The sequence below is a fragment of the Talpa occidentalis genome, unplaced genomic scaffold (genome assembly GCF_014898055.3).
Source record: "Talpa occidentalis isolate TD23 unplaced genomic scaffold, MPIMG_talOcc4v2.1 talOcc4.3, whole genome shotgun sequence".
NCBI lineage: Eukaryota > Metazoa > Chordata > Mammalia > Eulipotyphla > Talpidae > Talpa > Talpa occidentalis.
Genome location: NW_023603184.1, coordinates 39,123,345 through 39,142,704, shown reverse-complemented (window position 1 = coordinate 39,142,704; position 19,360 = coordinate 39,123,345). Strand labels below are relative to the sequence as shown.

General features: G+C 41.1%; 1 protein-coding gene across 1 annotated transcript in view; it reads right to left on the bottom strand.

Moving 5' to 3' along the window:
* Positions 1–3,989: 3,989 nt before the first annotated feature.
* Positions 3,990–19,360, bottom strand: part of MRPL48 (mitochondrial ribosomal protein L48) — a 53,547-nt gene continuing 38,176 nt past the window's right edge. The window contains exons 7-9 of the mRNA XM_037522056.2: positions 9,458–9,560; positions 8,025–8,114; positions 3,990–7,042 (exon numbers count right to left, since the gene is read on the bottom strand). Coding sequence (XP_037377953.1) covers positions 6,968–7,042; positions 8,025–8,114; positions 9,458–9,560 — 268 coding nt within the window. The 3' untranslated portion in view covers positions 3,990–6,967. The remainder of the gene's footprint in view (positions 7,043–8,024; positions 8,115–9,457; positions 9,561–19,360) is intronic.

Genomic DNA, 19,360 nt, shown 5'->3' with positions numbered 1-19,360 from the left:
TGTTTTTCTTTAGCTCTTCACAAAAAGGAAATTAACGAGCAAGTAGCCACAGTGACCAGGGTTGGTGCTCTTTTCTTTAGTCTCTGGGCTTAGCAGGCCACAACCATGGAGCTAGAATTTAAGGTGGTCCAAGCTACCCCTATGCATGCAGAGAGGCTTGGTTCCAGGGGTGAGTGGAGAGAGTGCTTGGCTAGATGTTCCTCTTGGCTAGGCCTAGAAGACTCATATTTGGCTCTTCCCTGCAAGGTCCTTGGATGGGCATTTGGCCTATGCTCAGTACAAAGGTGCATTGTAATGTGTTTTACTAGATGAGTAATAAGATACTCCTCTCACTCACCCACAGGTAAAATGGCCAGCCTAAGTCCTTGGACTGCTGATATTAGAAATCCAAAGAACTGGAGCAAGTCCAAGTTGAAACCTTATACTTTCCTGCTGTACAGAATGCTAGGGCTCACTGCTCTTCTGCAGCAGTGACTTAAAGCAGGCAGAGGAAGCAGGCATGCTTCCCTTCCCTAGTAGCTATCGTCTGAAGTTTTCTTCAGAGCCTGGGCATTTTGTCTAAATGGGAACTAAGTTCCTAAGCCAGAAATGTCTACAAATAAAAGTTGGTCCAGGAGGATTATAAGAACTAAATGAGTCATTTCAGATTCTCCAGGGAGATGAGACATTTGAAGACAAAAACAGAATGCAGATGAAACAAACAGAATGCACATTGGCCACCTCTGTACCTTTCTAGCAGGTCTAGTTCTAGACATGCCCAAAGCATGCTCAGAAAACTTTCCCTCATTAAGTACATTTACATCCTAGAAACAGTGAGAACCGGGGTTCTCTGAGCATTAGTAGCATTGGAATGGGCAAGATACTCAGGTTTCATTTTTTCTTTGCAATGTGCCTTTTCAGAATCTGCAAATGTTAATTTCTGGGCTTCCAGGGTAGAGGAATCCTTGGCATCCTTAGTCAGAGGAAAGGGGCTAAAACTTGAAGCTGGGGTGTCTCTGCTGGCCTTAAATAGGAAAATTACCCATAGATCCTGCATTTGGTCCTTCTGAAAAGTTAATGATCTACACAAAAATCCATTTCTTTTTTTTTTTTTTTTTTTAATTTTATTTATTTATTTTTTTGTGGGACCCTCGCTGGCGGCCAGGGACCAAACTGGTGCTGCAGAGGCTACGGGCAGCCTTGCAACCCAGCACTCAACCGCTGCGCCACCAGGAGAGGCCCACAAAAGTCCATTTCTAAAAACCTCAGTAATAAAGACTGAACCAGCAATTGAGTGACCTGAAACCATCCTGAGTTATATCTGGTTCTGTCACTGGCTAATTGGGCAAATTTGGACAACTCTCTTTCCCTCTTGGGCCAAATAACTCATCTTTAAAGTGAACATTGGGGGGCCTCCCCGGTGGTGCAGTGGTTGAGCACTGGGCTGCGTAGCTGCCTACAACCTCTGTAGTGCTGGTTCGATCCCTGGCCACTGGCAAGGGTCCCACATGGTGCACAGACCTCTCCTGCTGCGCCCACGTCTCCCCTCAGCAGTGTATTTCGTCAGTCTGTCTGTTCTGCTCCGTGCTCTGACTCTGGTGAATTCTCTCACCCTTCTGCACTTCTGACTGTACCCAGTGCTTGTATAAATAAATAAATCTTAAAAAAAAAAAATGAACGTTGGGCCTCCCTAGTAGCTCAAGGGGTTAAGTCTTAGTACTATGAAACTATCGCGAGCCTCTGCAGCATGAGTTCAGTCCAGGCCAGGGAGCTAAACCACATGGTGCAGCAGACCTCTCCTATCTCTCCCACTACTCCCCTCAGCAGTGTATTTCAGTAGATCTACCTGTTCTGCTCCCCATTCTGTCTCTGGTGATTCCTCTCACCCCCACACCTCTGGCTTACACTCCAGTTCTTGTATGCATAAATAAAATGAAGATTAATCCAAAGGTGATAATATTGATATTGCCAAAACTATTCTGATTCCCAATCAATTGACCTTCTTTCTCATTTCTCCTGCCTATCACCTGTGTTTCTACAACAGTATTCGGCATTGTTTAATCTTAACTGGAACATTCAAAACTAAAAGTATGCAAAAAGATTGAAATACCAATACAAGAAACTTGAATAAAATATCAGGAAAAATAAATGAACTCAGACACAAAAGGGTACCTATTGTATGACTATAAAAGAAGGTAAGTAGACTTTCTGGGGTGGTGAAAATGTTCTTTATCTTGATAGAAGTGTAGGTTTCATAGGTGACTTCATTTTTAAAACTGATCAAATATACAATTAAGATCAGTATGTTTTACTACACATAATCTATACCTCAATGAATAAAAATATTTTTTTAATAATTATGAAGTTTGAAAAGGAAGGTAATGTAACATTTGCTGAAGACTTGCCAGTCCATCATATACATTATCTCCAGCTCAAACTCCTAAGAAAGGATTATTCCCATTTTACAGATCAGAAAATTGTTTAATGAAGTTTAAATAACTCACCTGAAGTCTCAAACTAATAAATGTAGAAACTAGCACTAGCCCAGGTTTGACTGCCTCTTTATGATAGATTGTCTCAAGGAGAGGGAAAGGTATTTTCACTCTAGAGCTGGGAGACTTGTGTTCTGTTTGACTTCACTGTCATGTGATACTAGGAAAATCCATTTCCCTCTGGGCTTCACTCCAATGTCGTATGAAACTCATAATTGTTTGGTAACTGAAGTTCTAGCAATCAGATTTTCTCCAGTCCTCTTATCAAAATAGCCATTATGAATGCTCTCCATTTGTGTCAGGGTAGACCATGAGCAACAAAAGTCCTTTGACTTTGGTGAAAGGATAAATCCTCAACTAGGTCAGTGACATAAGCGCTCCAAAGTGGCAAAACTCAGTTGCTTTCTGTTTAAGAGATAAACCTGACTCATCCTTCAGTGATGTAATGGAAAGGGATGGACTGAGAATCAAGAGATCTGAATCCTGCCCCCAGCTCTGCCAGTGAAGTGCCCTGTGACCTTGGGTAAACCATTGCCTCTCCCTAGCAAGCTGCTTAGCCTGCACTTGCTGAAACAGAGGATTAGGTTGGCTGGGTCCTAAGGTCCTTCATCTCTAAGTTTGTCAATTTATGAAATCCAGGGGCCTCCCTGGTGGCACAAGGGTTAAGTCTCAGCACTATCAAGCTATCCAGCCACTGCAGCATGAGTTTGATCCCCAGCCAGGGAGCTAACCCACATGGCACAACAGACCTCTTCTGCCTCACCCACTGTTCTTCTCAGCAGTGTATTTCAGTAGATCTGCCTGTTCTGCTCCCCACTCTGTCTCTGGTGAATCCTCTTAACCCCTGCACCTCTAGTCCAGTTCTTATATGTATAACTAAATAAACCTTAAAAAAATTATGAAATCCTGTGCCCTGATTTTCATGAATTGATGAGAAAGAAAAGTGAACATCAGGAGAAGATTGCTGTTTTCCAGGTCTCTAAAAGGAGAAACATTGTTCACTGCCCATTGAACAATGTGTGTATTTTTGTTAACTCTGGTGGGGAACAGAATAGGCAGATCTACTGAAATACACTGCTGAGGGGAGCAGCTGGCAAGACAGGAGACATCTTGCTGTGCCATATGTGGGTAGCTCCCTGGCTGGGATCGAACTCAAACCTGGCAGTGATAAGGCTGAGATTTAACCCCTATGCCACCAGCAAGGCCACCTTTTAACTGTTTATGCTTATGCCACTACCCATACCATGTTACAATCACCCATTATCTGCTGCTCTAATATTCCCTAAGGAAGACACAGCAATGAGCAGTTCTACAACCAAATCTGTCTTCACTGGAAAATTTTACTCACATGCCCATGGGCTTCACTTGGAAGTCTTGGCCTGTTGAGTCTTCAATTTGAATTGACAGAAATGTTTTTGAGGGTACCTGTTATCTTCACGGCCCTCCCTTAGTGTTAAACATTGGGAGGAAATCTAAGTTTCCTCTTGTCTTTGAAATCTAAGGCAAAGAAACCAAAATAACTGTAGGAGTGAAACTGATACACTTCAGAAAAGTACATGAAATGCTAAGAATGCTCTGAGTTCCCATAGACATCTATTTTAGGATACCCAGAGAAGCAGTGGGAGAAAGATATGCCATTTATTATCTGTGTGACCCTAGAAAATCACTTCATCTTTCCAAATCTGTTTCTCCATCTGTAAAACCAGGATACTACCACCAACCTCAAAGATAATCTGCATAAAGTACACAGCACATAAGGGTTCAGTAAATGTGAGATACACTCACATATATTTTCAAGCAATCACAATACCCACCTACATATACATCCACACTCATTATATACACCCTAAAAGACTAGTGTGAGGATTGAAGATACACAGTACCTAAAGCGGTATTCATTGAATAAATGATTATTACTTATAAAAGCATGAATGCTCAAAATAGGAAAAACATCAGAGGTAACTTAAATTAGTGGTTCTTAAAGAGGTAGCCCTTTAAAGAGGACCCCTTAAAGAGGACCAGGAGCATCAGTGTCTCCTGGGAACTTGAGATGCAAATTCAAGGTCCTCACTCAAGCAAGACCCACTAAATCAAAAAATCTAGGGGTGGAATATAGCAATTTGTTTTAAAAAGTCTTTGAGGGGATCCTGATCCTTTAGACTTAATGACTTCGATTAGGGTTTGACAAACTATGTTCATAAAGGCCCACAAAATCAGTGTTTTAGCATTGTAGTGTGAAAGCAGCCACAGACAATATGTAAGTGAATGAGCACGGTTCTGTTCTAATAAACCTTTATTTATAAACCCGGGATGCGATTTTGGAACCAAAAGGAGGTGGTAGTTGTGAGATAGCTTAGGTAAAAGAAATTTAGTACATGGGCCTCCCCTAGCGGCGCAGGCAGTTGAGCGCAGTGCTATGAAGCTGTACGCAGCCTTAGCAGTGCTGGTTTGGTCCCGGCCAGCAGGCGAGGGTCCCACGTGGTGCGCCAGACCTCTCCTGTCGTGCCCCCTGCTCCCTCAGCAGTGTTATTTCGTCAGTCTGCGTGTTCTGTTCTCCGCTCTGTCTCTGGTGAATCCTCTTACCCTCCCGTGCATCTGGCCGTACCCCGGTTCGTGTATAAATAAATATAAATAAATCTTTAAAAAGAAAAAAAAAAAGGAAATTTAGTACTATTTGAACAGATGAACTAAATCATGGACTCACGAGCCATGTCCAATTTTGGCCCACCACATTGAACATATGGTATTAAACTAGAAAAATGACTATCTCACAAGTTCCTAGTGGGAGAAGGCGGAGAACTGACATGCACAATTGGAGTCTAACTCCTGGCATAGCCCAACCCAGAACAAACAATGCTGCTCCCCTCCATTCTGTCTTGTGGATCTACCCTTTAAATATCTCCTAAATCCTGTTCAGGAGCCAGGCTAATTCTGCTTTCCTGCACTGGTTCCCTCATGCATGAGTCTCTAATAAATCCTTGCTTGATTCAACTACACCTAGAGCTCTCAGGTGAGTTCTTTCCCTAGAGGGCAAAGGATCCACTCCTTCCTTCGGGTAGGGACTTGTTATCAGTTGTACAACATTGTCAGTGTATTAAATACCACTGAATTTTTTGCTTTAAAATGCTTAATTTTGTTGTATGTGAATCTCAAAAATCAATAAATTTTAAAACACAAGGCATTTGGGATTTCGTTCACAGAGCTTCACTTATAAGGTCTTAAGAGTTGACTGTTAAAGGTGTCTCTTGTTATGTTAATGAAGGTAACTTTTGGAAAACACCAAAAGGAGGGAGGAGCTAGGGAAACCAAGGAAAGGAAGGTGGGATTTTCAATCCACTCTTTGATTTCCTGAGAGGAAACAGGGATTAGAGGTGTTCAATTACCTATGGCAAATGATTTAATCATTCATGCCTATGTAGTGAAGCCTCCATAAAAGCCCAGGAAAAAGAGGCTTCAAAGAGCTTTCAGGTTGCTGAACACATGAAGATGGCTTTTCCCCGACCTTGCCCTATGCATCTCTTACATCTTTAATTCGTATTTTTCAGTAACTAACCTTTGTAATAAATTTGGGATCTAATAAGTAAATGGGTTTCCTGAGTTCTGTGTCCATCTAGCAAATTAAGTGAACGTGAGGTGGATATCCTGGGACTCTTGTACAGCCGTTGGTCATAAGCACAGACAATAATCTGGGGCTTGAGACAGATACCTGAAGTCTGACACCTTGGCATTGTGGTGACCTCTGATCCATACCTGGTTGGTGGGTTGGAAGCAGGAGCTTGCATCAGACTCCTGTAGGGGCAGGCAGTCTTAGGAGACTGAGCCCTTAACTTGTGGACTCTGACACAATCTCCAGGTACAAAGTGTCAGAATTTGAGTTAAATTTCTCACACCCCCTGCTGGTATCTGCAGCTTGCTGGTTGGTGTGGTAAAAAGCCTCAGCACCCAAGACCCCTCTAGAAACAGCTGTAGGACACTATCAACTACACAATGACAGATCCTGATTTTATCTACACTTTCTTCTTAAATAAAGTAAATATCTCCACATACACCCTCATACCTTCTACCCATAGAATTTATTTATGTTATAATCCTCTGCTTCACTAAATGACTATGTACCAGATTGCTTTAATGGATGAGTTCACTGTACTTGGAGAAATATTGAGGAGGAAAAGTTTTCTGTGCTAAAGCACCAAGTAAAAAGAAAACACAATCTATTAGTTAAAGATACTCCACAGGACAGGTGGATTTCTCACAAACACACACCCCCATCATCTGTACATTTTTATTAGATGGATGATACCTACGGTTGGTTAAAAAGAATGTGGTGACAACTGGCAAGCACTCCTCCACAAAAGAGAGGAGTCATTCTAGAATGTGGGGATGAGTACTTAGGATAACTAAGGGTCAAGGTCTCCTGCTCAAATTTGACCAGCCAAGAAACTCCTCCCCTTGGCACTCAGTATCACCAGTACTGTCATGAAAAGATTTGCAATGAGCTAGTTCAACTTGGCCAACAGTTCCTCCAGTTCTGGCCGAGCTTTGAACCTTCCTTTGAAGTCTTCTTCGGTGTGCTAGGAAGAAGAAAACGAAAGTGGGAATTACAGTACGTACTATGCACAGCACCAACAGAGGATCCATCATGCAGTTCTTAGAAATGACTTAGATTCAAGTAACTTTTATTGAGTATCTACTATGTACCAGACTTAATTGAGTACTAGGGATTCAAAGTTGAATTGAACTTCCTCACTGTCTTAAATGAACTTATAGTCTGGTGAGAGAAGACAGATATATAAAGGCTTAATGTCAAAGTACTATAACTATCACAATAGAATCACTTTAAAAAAGAGAGAGAGAGAATAACAAAATTCTTCATTTATGATAAAGGAAACAGGGCCTGGAACACTTCATGCCAACATGACCAGCACATTTTCTCCCTGCACACAGACCTACCTGAAACCCAAGTAACAAGAAGAGATTTTCAACAAGCACAGCCTCAGAACAAAAGAGATGGATGAAACAAATGGCATCAGAAACCCTAATGTATCTATCATAATAAGGATCATCTTGGCAACTGGACCCAGATACTCAGTATTTAGGCTAAGGTTCTAATATTTTCCATGTCAAACTTCCTTCTGACTGGCATTCTTTACTGAAAATATTCAGTCAAGATATAGTTAAGACCCGAGTATCCAGGAATCTTCTCCCTAAATACATTTTTCTATTTGTGTTCTGATTAATTATACTGTATGTGATCCTAAATCATGTTCTTTCTGCTACACAACTGCCTGAAGGGCATTTGTGGATATAATAGGCTCATCTCCAACATCGGGATGCTATGATGAGATCAGTTCCTATAGTCCATAAAGCATCATCCTTGATGCCTGGGAAGTGTCAGAATAATTACCATGGCAATACCAGTTTGCATAAATTTCCTCATTATTATCTGGGCTAAATTATCCACATTTCTGTTTCAGAAGGCAGGTCGACTACATACTCATTCATATTTTCAGCACAGGTGGCCCACCAGGGGTCTCTTCTCAAACTAATACCTACCTCCTTCACTGACAATCTGACACCTTCAGGAAGATTATTTTGGATTATTTCCAAGAAAATCTCTGCAAACGTAGCACTCAAACCACTTATCTGCAAAAAGAAAGAAGATGCTCTATGAGAGGACACCGGAAGTGAGATAATTAGGTAGACATGACATGTGCTCAAATGTCACCTCCAGCAGTGCTAGAGAGCTCTTGAGTGGAATATTGATACTTAGACTTGGTTTCTGCACCCAGTTCTATAGGATTTCTCTTGCCAAGATCTCTGATGCTGGGTTGGCCATGCTCTGACAAACAATGGGTATACTAACTGGAGCAACAGTTATCAAGGCCAGGATGACTTTATTTTTTTTTTTTCTTAAAGATTTATTTATTTTTATACAAGAACCGGGGTACAGGCCAGATGCGTGGGAGGGTGAGAGGATTCACCAGAGACTGAGCAGGAAACAGAACAGGCAGACGGACTGAAATGCACTGTTGAGGTGAGCAGCGGGCGAGACAGGAGAGGTCTGCTTCGCCATGTGGGATTCTTGCTGGCCGGCCAGGATTGAACCCGCGCTGTAGAGGCTGCGGACAGCTTCACAGTGCGGCGCTCAACCACCTGCGCCACCAGGGAGGCCCCCAGGATGACTTTCTGATTGAACTCAGGTTTACCCACATAGACCAGGACTTGACTGCTCTCAGACCCTGTGCTGAGGATCCAGAAGTGGGGTAGAAGGGCACATGGATTGTGGGAAACTAAAAGAGAAAAATCTACCTAATCAGGGGAGGTCACAGAAAAGTTCCAGAAGAGTTAATATCTGGGTGAAGTCTTGAAGGAAAACAGGAGTAAACTGTTTTACAGTATTTTACAGAATTTAACAGTATTGTGAAGGAGAGGGGGTATAGGCTGGGACCACAGAGGGTTCAAGACAGAAGAAACAATACTCAGTAAGATGTGAAAGTAGGAAATAACATGATCCCATTGGTATGAGAGGAAGGCAAATGTATGAATATGAAAGATTTTTAGGGGTAAAAGCTACAAAATTTAATAAGTGGATATCAGATGGCAAAGAAAATCAAGTTTTAGGTTCAAAGGCAGGGAGGATTATAGAAAAAGAGGAACATCAGTATTAGTTTGTATGTGCTGAGTGTAGGGCACCTCTAGAACATCCCAGCAGAGACGTCTAGTAGATAACTGCATATCAAGATTGAAACCCAATCAAGAGATCAGAACTGGCAATAATATACCTGTGGGTTATCAGTATATAATGATGGTCAGTGAAGTCAGGGGAAGGAGACTGCACAGAGGGAAAGCATTACATTAGCAGAGATGAATGGATTGAGTACTGAACCCTGGAGAACATCATTTCTCAAGGGGCATGCAAGGAAGAGAAGGGCACCACAGAGAGAAGAACCAGTATAACATTTCAAGTTTCTCTCAAGAGTTTGTACCTGAATCACTCGCTCATGGGTGGTAAGAACTGAGTCCAGGAACATTTTGTTGCCTTGGTCCGGCAGTCTTAACACCTCCATGGTTTTCGTGGGCATAGCATAACTGCGGAAAGGATCAATCAGTTATTTGAGGGTACCCTTAAGTAAGCCACACCACTTCACCCAGCATAGGCCCTGTGTACAGCCACTACTGCATGCAGTCGTTCCTGAAATCCAGGGCTCTTTACATCCAGGAGCAAAGTAACCAGATCCTCTTAAACATCCTCTAGAAATCTCTAAAGGCCCTGAGGTGATATATCATGTCTAGTGTCTTTCACTATGCCCAATCATACCTAATATAACACTCAAAATAAAACTTCATGATTAATAAGTATTTGTTGCTATTGAAGAACAGCCACTTCTAAAAGAATCAAGTCTATTACAAGACACTTTGGAGGCCAACCTTGGGTATTTCACCTCTTCTGGAGAACTGAAGCATGAAACCCTGTTGTTCTAAGAGTATTTATCAATCTCAGCACTATTACATTTTAAGACCGGATAATTCTTCGTGGTGGTGATTGGCACATGATAACATCTTCCTAACACTTCCCAGATGCCAGCAGTATCCTCCAAATGGTGACAATCAGAATTATCTCCAGACCTCAACTCGAATGTCTCCAAGTTGAGAACTTTTATTGTATAGTCTATGCTTATAGTAATCAACTTCAGCAGAGCTACAAGATGTAGTGAAAAAATGTACTGAACTAGGGGTCAAGTCTTGGACCTCCCACTTACAAGCAATATTTACCAAGGCAAGTCATTCCTCCTTACCTCCTCCTGGTCTCAGTTTCTTCACACCTAAAAGGGATTACAATCTAAGCCTATATCACTAGACATATTGTAAGGATCAGGTGTGGTCCTGATGGCTACACAAAAATATGGTATTAGCACTGTATTTATCTTATCAAAAAATTCATCATAATGAAGGTAAATGGACTAATAACAATAGAATTACTGACTTTTCATGCTGCACAAAGTTTCATTAATTAATAGCAAAGAGTCTGGTTCTCCACAGATAGAGCTCTACAAAAGGAAATTTGGTATAATAGAAAATGGATTTAGAGACATGACAGTCAGTTCTGGATGTAAATGTTGGCTCTGTCACTTCCGACCTATCTGACCTTGGACAAATTGAGTCAGTTTTCTGAGTCTTGGTTTCCTCAGTTATAAAATGATGGTAACAATACCTAGTTTAGGGCCTTGTTGGTGGTGCAAGGGGTTAAGACGCGACCTATGAAGCAATCCGCAGTCACTACAGCACGAGTTTGATTCCCGGCCAGGGAGCAACCCACATGGCGCAGCAGACCTCTCCTGTCTCACCTGCTGCTCCCCTCAGCAGTGTACTTCGGTCAATCAGCCTGTTCTGTTCCCCACTCTGTCTGGTGAATCCTCTCACCCCCCCCCCGCACCTCTGGCCTTTACCCCAGCTCTTGTGCTTATAAATAAATCTTTAAAAAAAAAAAAAAGTAAAAAAAACCTCTAAAATGTTGTTTTTCCTTTCTGGCATTCTGTAGATAAGACTAATTAAAGCTGGAGTTACCCATTTCTGCCACTGAGCATGCACTTTATTCTTCAACAGTTACTTTCACAAGATTTCACTGATCTGGCCTGGGCACTTGAGGTCAATATGCAGTCTATGCTTTAAAGGAATTCACGAAGAGTATTTTAATAGACAAAAAGTACACAAACATCTGCACTACAGTAAGACAAAGGCAGTAGCAGGTATGTGCTGAATATTAAGGAGACGAGAGGGAGAGAAGGGGGGCACAGTGAGGTCTTCACAGGTGAGGTAGTGCTTTATTTATCAAGAGGGAAGGAATGAACATAAGTATTTGCCTAGAGGGCATTCCAAAAAAGTACAGCTATATGTACAAATGCAAGGAGGCATGAGAGGCTCTCAAACTGTCTCAGAAAAGTCAGACATAGTTTGATAAAGAATTACTGGGTACTCCGATCAATTTTTTTTTTTTAAGATTTATTTTTATTTATTTATTTATTTATACAAGCACTGGGTACAGTCAGAAGCGCGGGAGGGTGAGTGAATTCACCAGAGCCAGAGCGGGGAGCAGAGCAGGCAGAAGTGATAGGGGGAAAAGGATGTCCTAAAGCTAATTCCATACAGGCTTTGTGGACTCCACCCCCACCCCAGGCCAAAGCCAAAGACACTGGGAACTCCAAATCCCATCACCACCAAAGGGAAGGTGGCTGGGACCTGAGGGTGGGGTTAAGCAGCCAGGTTGGTATAAAGCCAGACACAGACATGTGGGCTTTGGAGGGGTCCCCCATTTTGGCTCTCCGCCAGCTCGCAGCATCCGGCCAGCTCTGAGAGTGACTTTGGGTTTCCAGGTCGGCGGATCGGGTAGGACGCATTAAAGACTTTATTTCCCTATTTTCTCCCTGAGTTGTACATTTTCCTTATTTCCTTTTCCCTTGTAAATAAACCTTTTATTAACCTTTTGCGTGTGCCTGTAGTAGAGCATTAATAAGTCCCTTTTAAGCGCGTGGGTGAGGACCCACAGCCAGGCAACCCTTTCAATATCGGGGCTGTCCTATAATAGAAGGACCGAAGTACACTGCTGAGGGGAGCAGCGGGCGGCAGGAGAGGTATGCACGCCATGTGGGACCCGCCTCTGGTGGCCGGGGAGCAGCCGGGGATGGAACCGGCGCTGCAGAGGCTGCAGGCAGCTTCGCAACCCAGCGCTCAACCGCTGCGCCACCGGGGAGGCCCTCCGGTCATTCTGAAGTAGAATAGGCCTCTGAATAGTAAAAGGATGTAGGTAATTTTTCTTTAGTATCTATACTTTGCTGTATTGTCCAAATTTTCTGCAAAACAAAACCAACATAACTTGGTTGATCAGATAGTAAAGATAAAAGGGGAAAATAGAGTCAACCTAACATAACAACCATTGGGGAGTATTGCCTGGGATGGGACAAAAAGGGGCCTTCTGGGATGCTGAGGAACTTAGAATCTGTGGGCGCTATCAGATATGTTATATTTTTACCTTTTAAATGTAAATGTATTTAAAAAAATAGGTAAGTATAACCTTACGGAGTGATCCTTTTACTCTCCACAGAGCACAAGGGCTGGGGTCAGCTTCAGTCTTGGAAGATGCTCCCAGAAGAGCAAGATTCCATCTCTCCAGGCAATTGCTCACTGAGGGATGCGGGCAAATTAAGGGACCAGCAGGAGAGGCCTCCTTTTCTCCTTTTTCATTGAGTTGCAGCTGCAGCAATGCAGACCATTTATAGAACAAAAGCTAGCCCAATTCCATCTCAAGGTCAGAGCCCTTCCTCCTCCCTCCCACTCCCAGGAGAAAATAGATCAAGATGAAATGAAAATCAGAAGAGAAGAAAATCATTTCATCTCTGAAAAGCTGGGCAGTGAGAATGCCTCATATGATAATCTGGAAACCTCAATCAATGTAGAGAAGAGAGTAGCTGAAAATGAGCATCTCTTTATATTCTGTGCTATTTGGCGCAAAGAGCAAGAAAAGAGACAAAAAGCAGCCTATCTCCCATTCTGTTGTTCTAGGAATCATGACCATGCTTATTGGAACTAATATTTATTCAGTGCCTACTATATGTCAGCGACTTGGCAAGGCTTTAGGGTGAGACTGCTGATGAAGACAGAAACAGTCCCGGCCTTACAGAAGCAAAACACTCCAGTAATTACAAGGGTAAAGAATAGGTGTTATCAAAAGAAAGCTATATACTCTTTACTTCTCCTAAATATATAACATAAGACCTAAATTAATGAGGTCCTCTGAAGAAGGTGCATTCAATTGAAACTAAGAAAAAAGTGGGGGTTAGTTAGGTGAAGGGGGAAGACAGTCTTTTTTTTTAAAGATTTATTTTATTTATTTATGCATACAAGAGCTGGGATGTAGGCCAGAGGTGGGGGGGTGAGGGGGTTCACCAGAGACAGAGACAATGGGGAGCAGAACAGGCACACCTACTGAAATACACTGCTGAGGAGAGCAGCAGGAGAGACAGGCGAGGTCTGCTGGGCGATGTGGGTCACCTCCCTGGCTAGGGATCGAACTCATTCTGAGCTTTAGAGAGTATATGCAAAAATCCGTAAGGTGGAGCAAAAAACAAAAAACAAAGCCAGTAACTGGAGGAAGAGGGAGAGGGAAAGAGAAGTGTGAGTTAAGGCAAAAGAGGTAAGCCCTGGCCATGAAGCACCCAGCAAGTTTGTGAGGAATTTTTATTTGGAATGTAAAGGAATGAGAAGACATGGAAGGACTTTAAACATGAGAGTGACATGATCTTATTTCCATGCTAGAAAAGCTTTGTGGAGAACCAGATGGAGGGTATTAAAACTTTGGGAGTTGGGGTGGCGGGGAGAGGAAGTTCAAATACAGACCTTCCATTTACAGATGTATGACCATAAGCAAGCTTCCACTGTATTAGTAATAATAATGGGAAATAATAGCAGCTAATAGTTGCTGGGCATAGTGGTGTTTTAAATACATTAACTCCCCCAATTTTTTCTATAGCTTTTTTAGGTGGGTACTTTTTATTAATCTTGTTTTACGGATGAGGAAGCCAAGATACAGACTAACTAAATTGCCAAATATCACACAGTAAGATTGCAGCAGGGGTAAGGTAAATACAGGCAGTCTGGTGGTAAGCATGATGCTTTGACCCACTATATGTGAGATGTTTGTTAGAACTAAGTAAAATAATATTTTAAAAAAGTACTTGGCAGATGGCTGGCTGACAGTAATTGTTCAACCAATGTTACTGCTTCGTTGCCATTACTTAAATGCAATCAGAGTTTTCTACAGTGGGGTTATAAAAACAGCATCCTTTTAAGTCTTTGTGAATTTAAAACACTATTCCAGGGACTTGATCCACAGTAGGTGTGATAACATTCTATAAAGATTTAATGCCTCTTTGCTACCACAACTTCTGAGACGCTTCTCCTAATCACTGCCAGCTGAAAAAAAGGTCATTATTAATAACAATAATAGTATTTACAAAGTGTTAACAGTGTGCCAGTCTCTCCGCTGTTATCATATACTATCTTATTTAATTTTCAGAACTCAAAGAAATATGAATATTATCATCCCCATTTTAATTTATTTTTTAAAAAAGATTTATTTATTTATGCATACAAGAGCTAGGGGCACAGGCCAGAGATGCAGGGTGTGAGAGGATCCACCTGAGACAGAGGGGGGAAAAGGCAGATTGACTGAAATACACTGCTCAGGGGAGCAGCAGGCAAGACAGGAGAGATCTGCCTCTCCATGTGGGTTTACCCCTGGCCAGCCGGGGATCGAACTTGTGCTGCAGAGGCTGTGGATTGCTTCACAGTGCAGTGCTTAACCTCTTGTGCCACCAGGAGGCCCTCATCCCATTTTATAGAGGAGGAAAGAGATTCAGGATTTCCCAAGTTCATGTTGCCAACAACTACTAGAACTGGAATTTGAAAGTAGACAGTGTGATTCCAGAATTTGTATGCTTAACTGCTTGTTACTCAGAGTGTGGTCCACAGACAAGTTGCTGGTGAGCAAAAATTACTAGTAAATGACAAGAAGTGTGCCACAGCTACTAAACACAACGTTTAATTCAGCCAACATTTTTCATTCAATAGCAAGACTTTCTTGATTAAGGAAGCAAAGCATTAGTGTACATTTTGGTATAAGTTCCTGATATCTTCACAGCCTGGTACTTTGAGAAACAGAGCTCTAATTTTCATTATACTACTCTACCTCCTTAAACTCTCTCTTTCACTTATCATCTTCCACATTATGTACATATACACACTCCCTAAATGCAGGGCCATTCACCTCAGTATCCTTCAGTCACAATATCTAGCATAATGCCTAGACCACACAGCAAAAAGAGAATCAATACTTTTTTTTAATTAGTCAGTGAAAAACGCTTTCATCAAATTTTAGGAAATGTACACTGCACAACTGGATTGTGTAGTCATTATCAAAACCTCTCATTCTTTCAATCATAGCTTAATGTCTCTCTTACAGCAGGCCTTCAGCTAGCTGCTAAAGAAATAAAGAACACAGAACACATCCAGGCCGGGGGGTGGGGAGCTTATATAAAACAGATCATTATGGTCCAAAGCACTAACTGGAATGACAGGGTATGTGTCAAGTGCTGAAAAAGCAACCAACTCTCTGGGGCATCAGAAAAAGATAAAGCACATCTTTAGGTCTGAAACATCTGAAGTATTATCAGCTGTGAGAGCTACAGTCATAGTTTATTATACAGTTTTTCTGGAGAGCATGTTTAGCACAATAATACTCTGTTATAAAGTTCAAGAGTTCAAATTTGGTTTAAAGATAAAATAAGGCCTGGTGCTTTTTATAACCGAAAATACTGCAGCAAGACAGAACTGGGTTAAACCCAGACAACTTACTGATTCTGTGACTTTTGGCCTTTCTCAGACTTAGTTTCTTCATCGGTAAAATGGTAATACTAATAGTAATATCTAATGAGTAAAAATACTAATTAGTAACACTAATATCTAATGAGTAAAAAAGTATAGTTTTCCCCACAGGACCATACTGTGCTGTGTATTACTTTGCTACAATAGCAAACCACTCAAACTATTATTTATTAAATATTTTTCTTTAAATCAACTCACTTTAAAAATTAATCTTAAAAAGAAACCTGAGATGTGGAGCAACTGGAATTCATATCACTGGTGAGAAAGTAAAATGATACAGTCACTTTGGAAAGCAATTTGGCAGTTTTTTATAAATTTAAATAAACACTTCTCTTAATATCTGACCCAGCGATCACACTCTTAGAGAAATGAAAACTTATGTTGTTCTCACAAAAACCAGTATATGTTTATAGTGTCTTTTTTCATAACTATTCCAAACAGGAAATAACACAATGTCCTTCAAGATGTGAAAGGATAAACAAACTGTGCTACATCCACTCAATGAGATGTTCCTCAGCAATGAAAAGGAAAAAAACTACCTGACATTGGCAATAATATAGATGAATCCCAAATACAATATCCTAACTGCAAAAAGTCAGTCTCAAAAGGAAAAATATTGCATGATTACATTTATAACATTCTAGAAAAGAGAAAAATTATAGGGATGAAAAATAGCTCAGTAGCTCCCAGGGACTGGAAGTGCAGGAGGAACAAACCATAAACATAGGAGAGGATATCCTGAGATGAAGGAAATATTCTCTAGCTTGACTCTCATAGTATTTTTTTTTTTAAAGATTTATTTATTCATGAATACAAGAACCGGGGTACAGGCCAGATGCGTGGCAGGGTGAGAGGACTCACCAGAGACAGAGCAGGGAACAGAACAGGCATACAACTGAAATACACTGCTGAGGGGAGCAGCGGGTGAGACAGGAGAGGTCTGCGTGCACCATGTGGGATTCTTGCCAGCCGGCAGGAATGGAACCGGCACTGCAGAGGCTGCGACAGCTTCACAGCGCTGCACTCAACAGCCTGCGCCACCAGGGGAGGCCCAGTATTTACTTTTGGATGATGATGGTATTTGTCAAAACTCATATAAAAACTGATTATTTAAAGGGTGAATTTTATTGACTATAAATTATACCTCAATATGCCTGACTTTATATTACTGCTATAAATAGAAAAGCAGTATTAGTTGCCATAAATAGAAGGTAAGTTAAAAATAAATAAAATGATCAAAAACATAAGTGGGTCAGGATGTTGACCCATAATAGAATGCTACTCAGTTATTAAAAAAAAAAACTCTTGACATTTGCCACATGAATGGAACTGGAGGGAATAGTGCTAAGTAAAGTAAGTCAGAAGGATAAGACAAATACCAGATGGTATCACTGATACATCAAATATAGAGATACAAAACAAAGGTCAGTTAAAACCAAACCAATAACAAACCCGAGAAATCTGACTGCAGAACTGAGACTATCAGAAAGGTAAGGAGGGGGTGAGAACAAAGCAGTGAGGGAGCACAATGGATTGTAGTGAGGATCATGGGTGCTTTAGTGGTGGGGTGGGGTGGTGACAACACCAGAAGGGGAGATCCTATACCTCTAAATCACAAACAATGTTGTAAACCAACGTTACCTCAATTAAAAAAAATAAAAATAAGAAATAAACACAGTGAAAACAAAATAATGTTATAAAATTCTGTTAGATACTACTGCTTGCCAAGGCTTTTGAACCTGAGGTCTCCTCTGTTATAAAAATAGGAAGTGCTAGAGTGTTGCTAAGGACATACCAGCACCACACCAAGAATTTCTTCTTGACATAATTAGGTTGAGAATTTAAAAGTAAGAAATTTCTCACCATGTGATTTAATGTTATTTAAGGCAAACCACAGGACTTCCCACACTTTTGGAAACACTGAGATAAGATATGTAAAGTGCCTGGCCTGGAGTAGTCAGCAAATGTTAGTTCTTCTCCCTTACAGTTTTCCAACAAATTCAAAGAGTAAATGAAAAGTAGAACAGGGCCTCCCCGGTGGCGCAGCGGTTGAGCGCTGGGTTGCGAAGCTGCGCGCGGCCTCTGCAGAGGAGGGTCCCACATGGCGCGCAAACCTCTCCTGCCGCCCGCTGCTCCCCTCAGCAGTGTGCTTCGGTCCTTCTGCCTGCTCTGCTCCCCGCTCTGGCTCTGGTGAATTCTCTCGCCCTCCCGCGCTTCTGACTGTACCCAGTGCATGTATAAACAAACAAACCAGCAAACAAATAAATAAAGCATGCCTCTATAAAAAAAAAAAAAAAAAAAAAAAAAAAAGTAGAACAGGCAAAGAATATCTAAATAAATAGGCAGATATACCATGTTAATGGATCAGAGGAAACAGAATAAGCAAGAAAATAAGCAACAAAATACTATCAGGCTCCTTTCTGATAAACTAATGGATAAATTAATCCTTGGACTTCTAAGGAAAACCAAAGGACCTAGAATAGCCAAATTATATTGAAAAAAAGAAGGAAGTTGTAGTTTTAATAACCAAATAACAACAATCAAGATTGTGTAGTACTGGTATAGCAGAATTATACAGATCAATGTAACAAAATACAGTTGAAAAATCAGATTACACATACATGGTCAATTGAGTTTCAACAAAGGCACTAAAACAATTCAATGTAGAAAGAAAATCTTTTGAAACAAATGGGGCTGGAATACTAAACATGCATAGGCAAAAAATATAATAATAACTTTGACCCATATTTTATATCATATACAAAAAAAAAAAAACAAACCTAGGGCCTCCCCAGTTGCGCAGCGGGTTGAGAGCAGCACTGTGGAGCTGTCCACAGCCTCTGCAGCACGGGTTCGATTCCCAGCCGGCCAGGGAGATACCCACATAGCCCGGCAGACCACTCCTGTCTCGCCTGCCACTCCCCTCAGCAGTGCTTTTGGTCTGTCTGCCTGTTCTGCTCCCCACTCTGTCTCTGGTGAATCCTCTCACCCTCCTGCACCTCTGGCCTGTACTCCAGCTATTGTATAAATAAAAATAAAAATCTTTAAAAAAAAAAAACCTACACATGATACATAAGAAAGTATGTGTAAAAAAAGAAAGTATCTTTGTGACTTTCAGTAAGGCAAAGATTTCTTAGCTGTGACACAAAAAAGCACAAACAATAAAAGAAGGAATTGATAAACTGAATTTCAACAAACTGAAAAACTATCTGTTCAAAATACATTGGTTAAAAAGATCAAAAGGTAAGACAGACTGGAGGAAAATGTTTGCAAAATACAAATTGAAAAAGAACTGGTATCCAAAAACAGACGATGAACTTTTCATAATTCAACAATAAGACAAACCAATATTAAAAATGGAACAGACATGCCATCAAAGAAAATATGTTCTGAAGAAGTTAAAATAACAGAAAATTGATCAGTGGTTGCCAGGGATTTGAGAGAATAGAGGA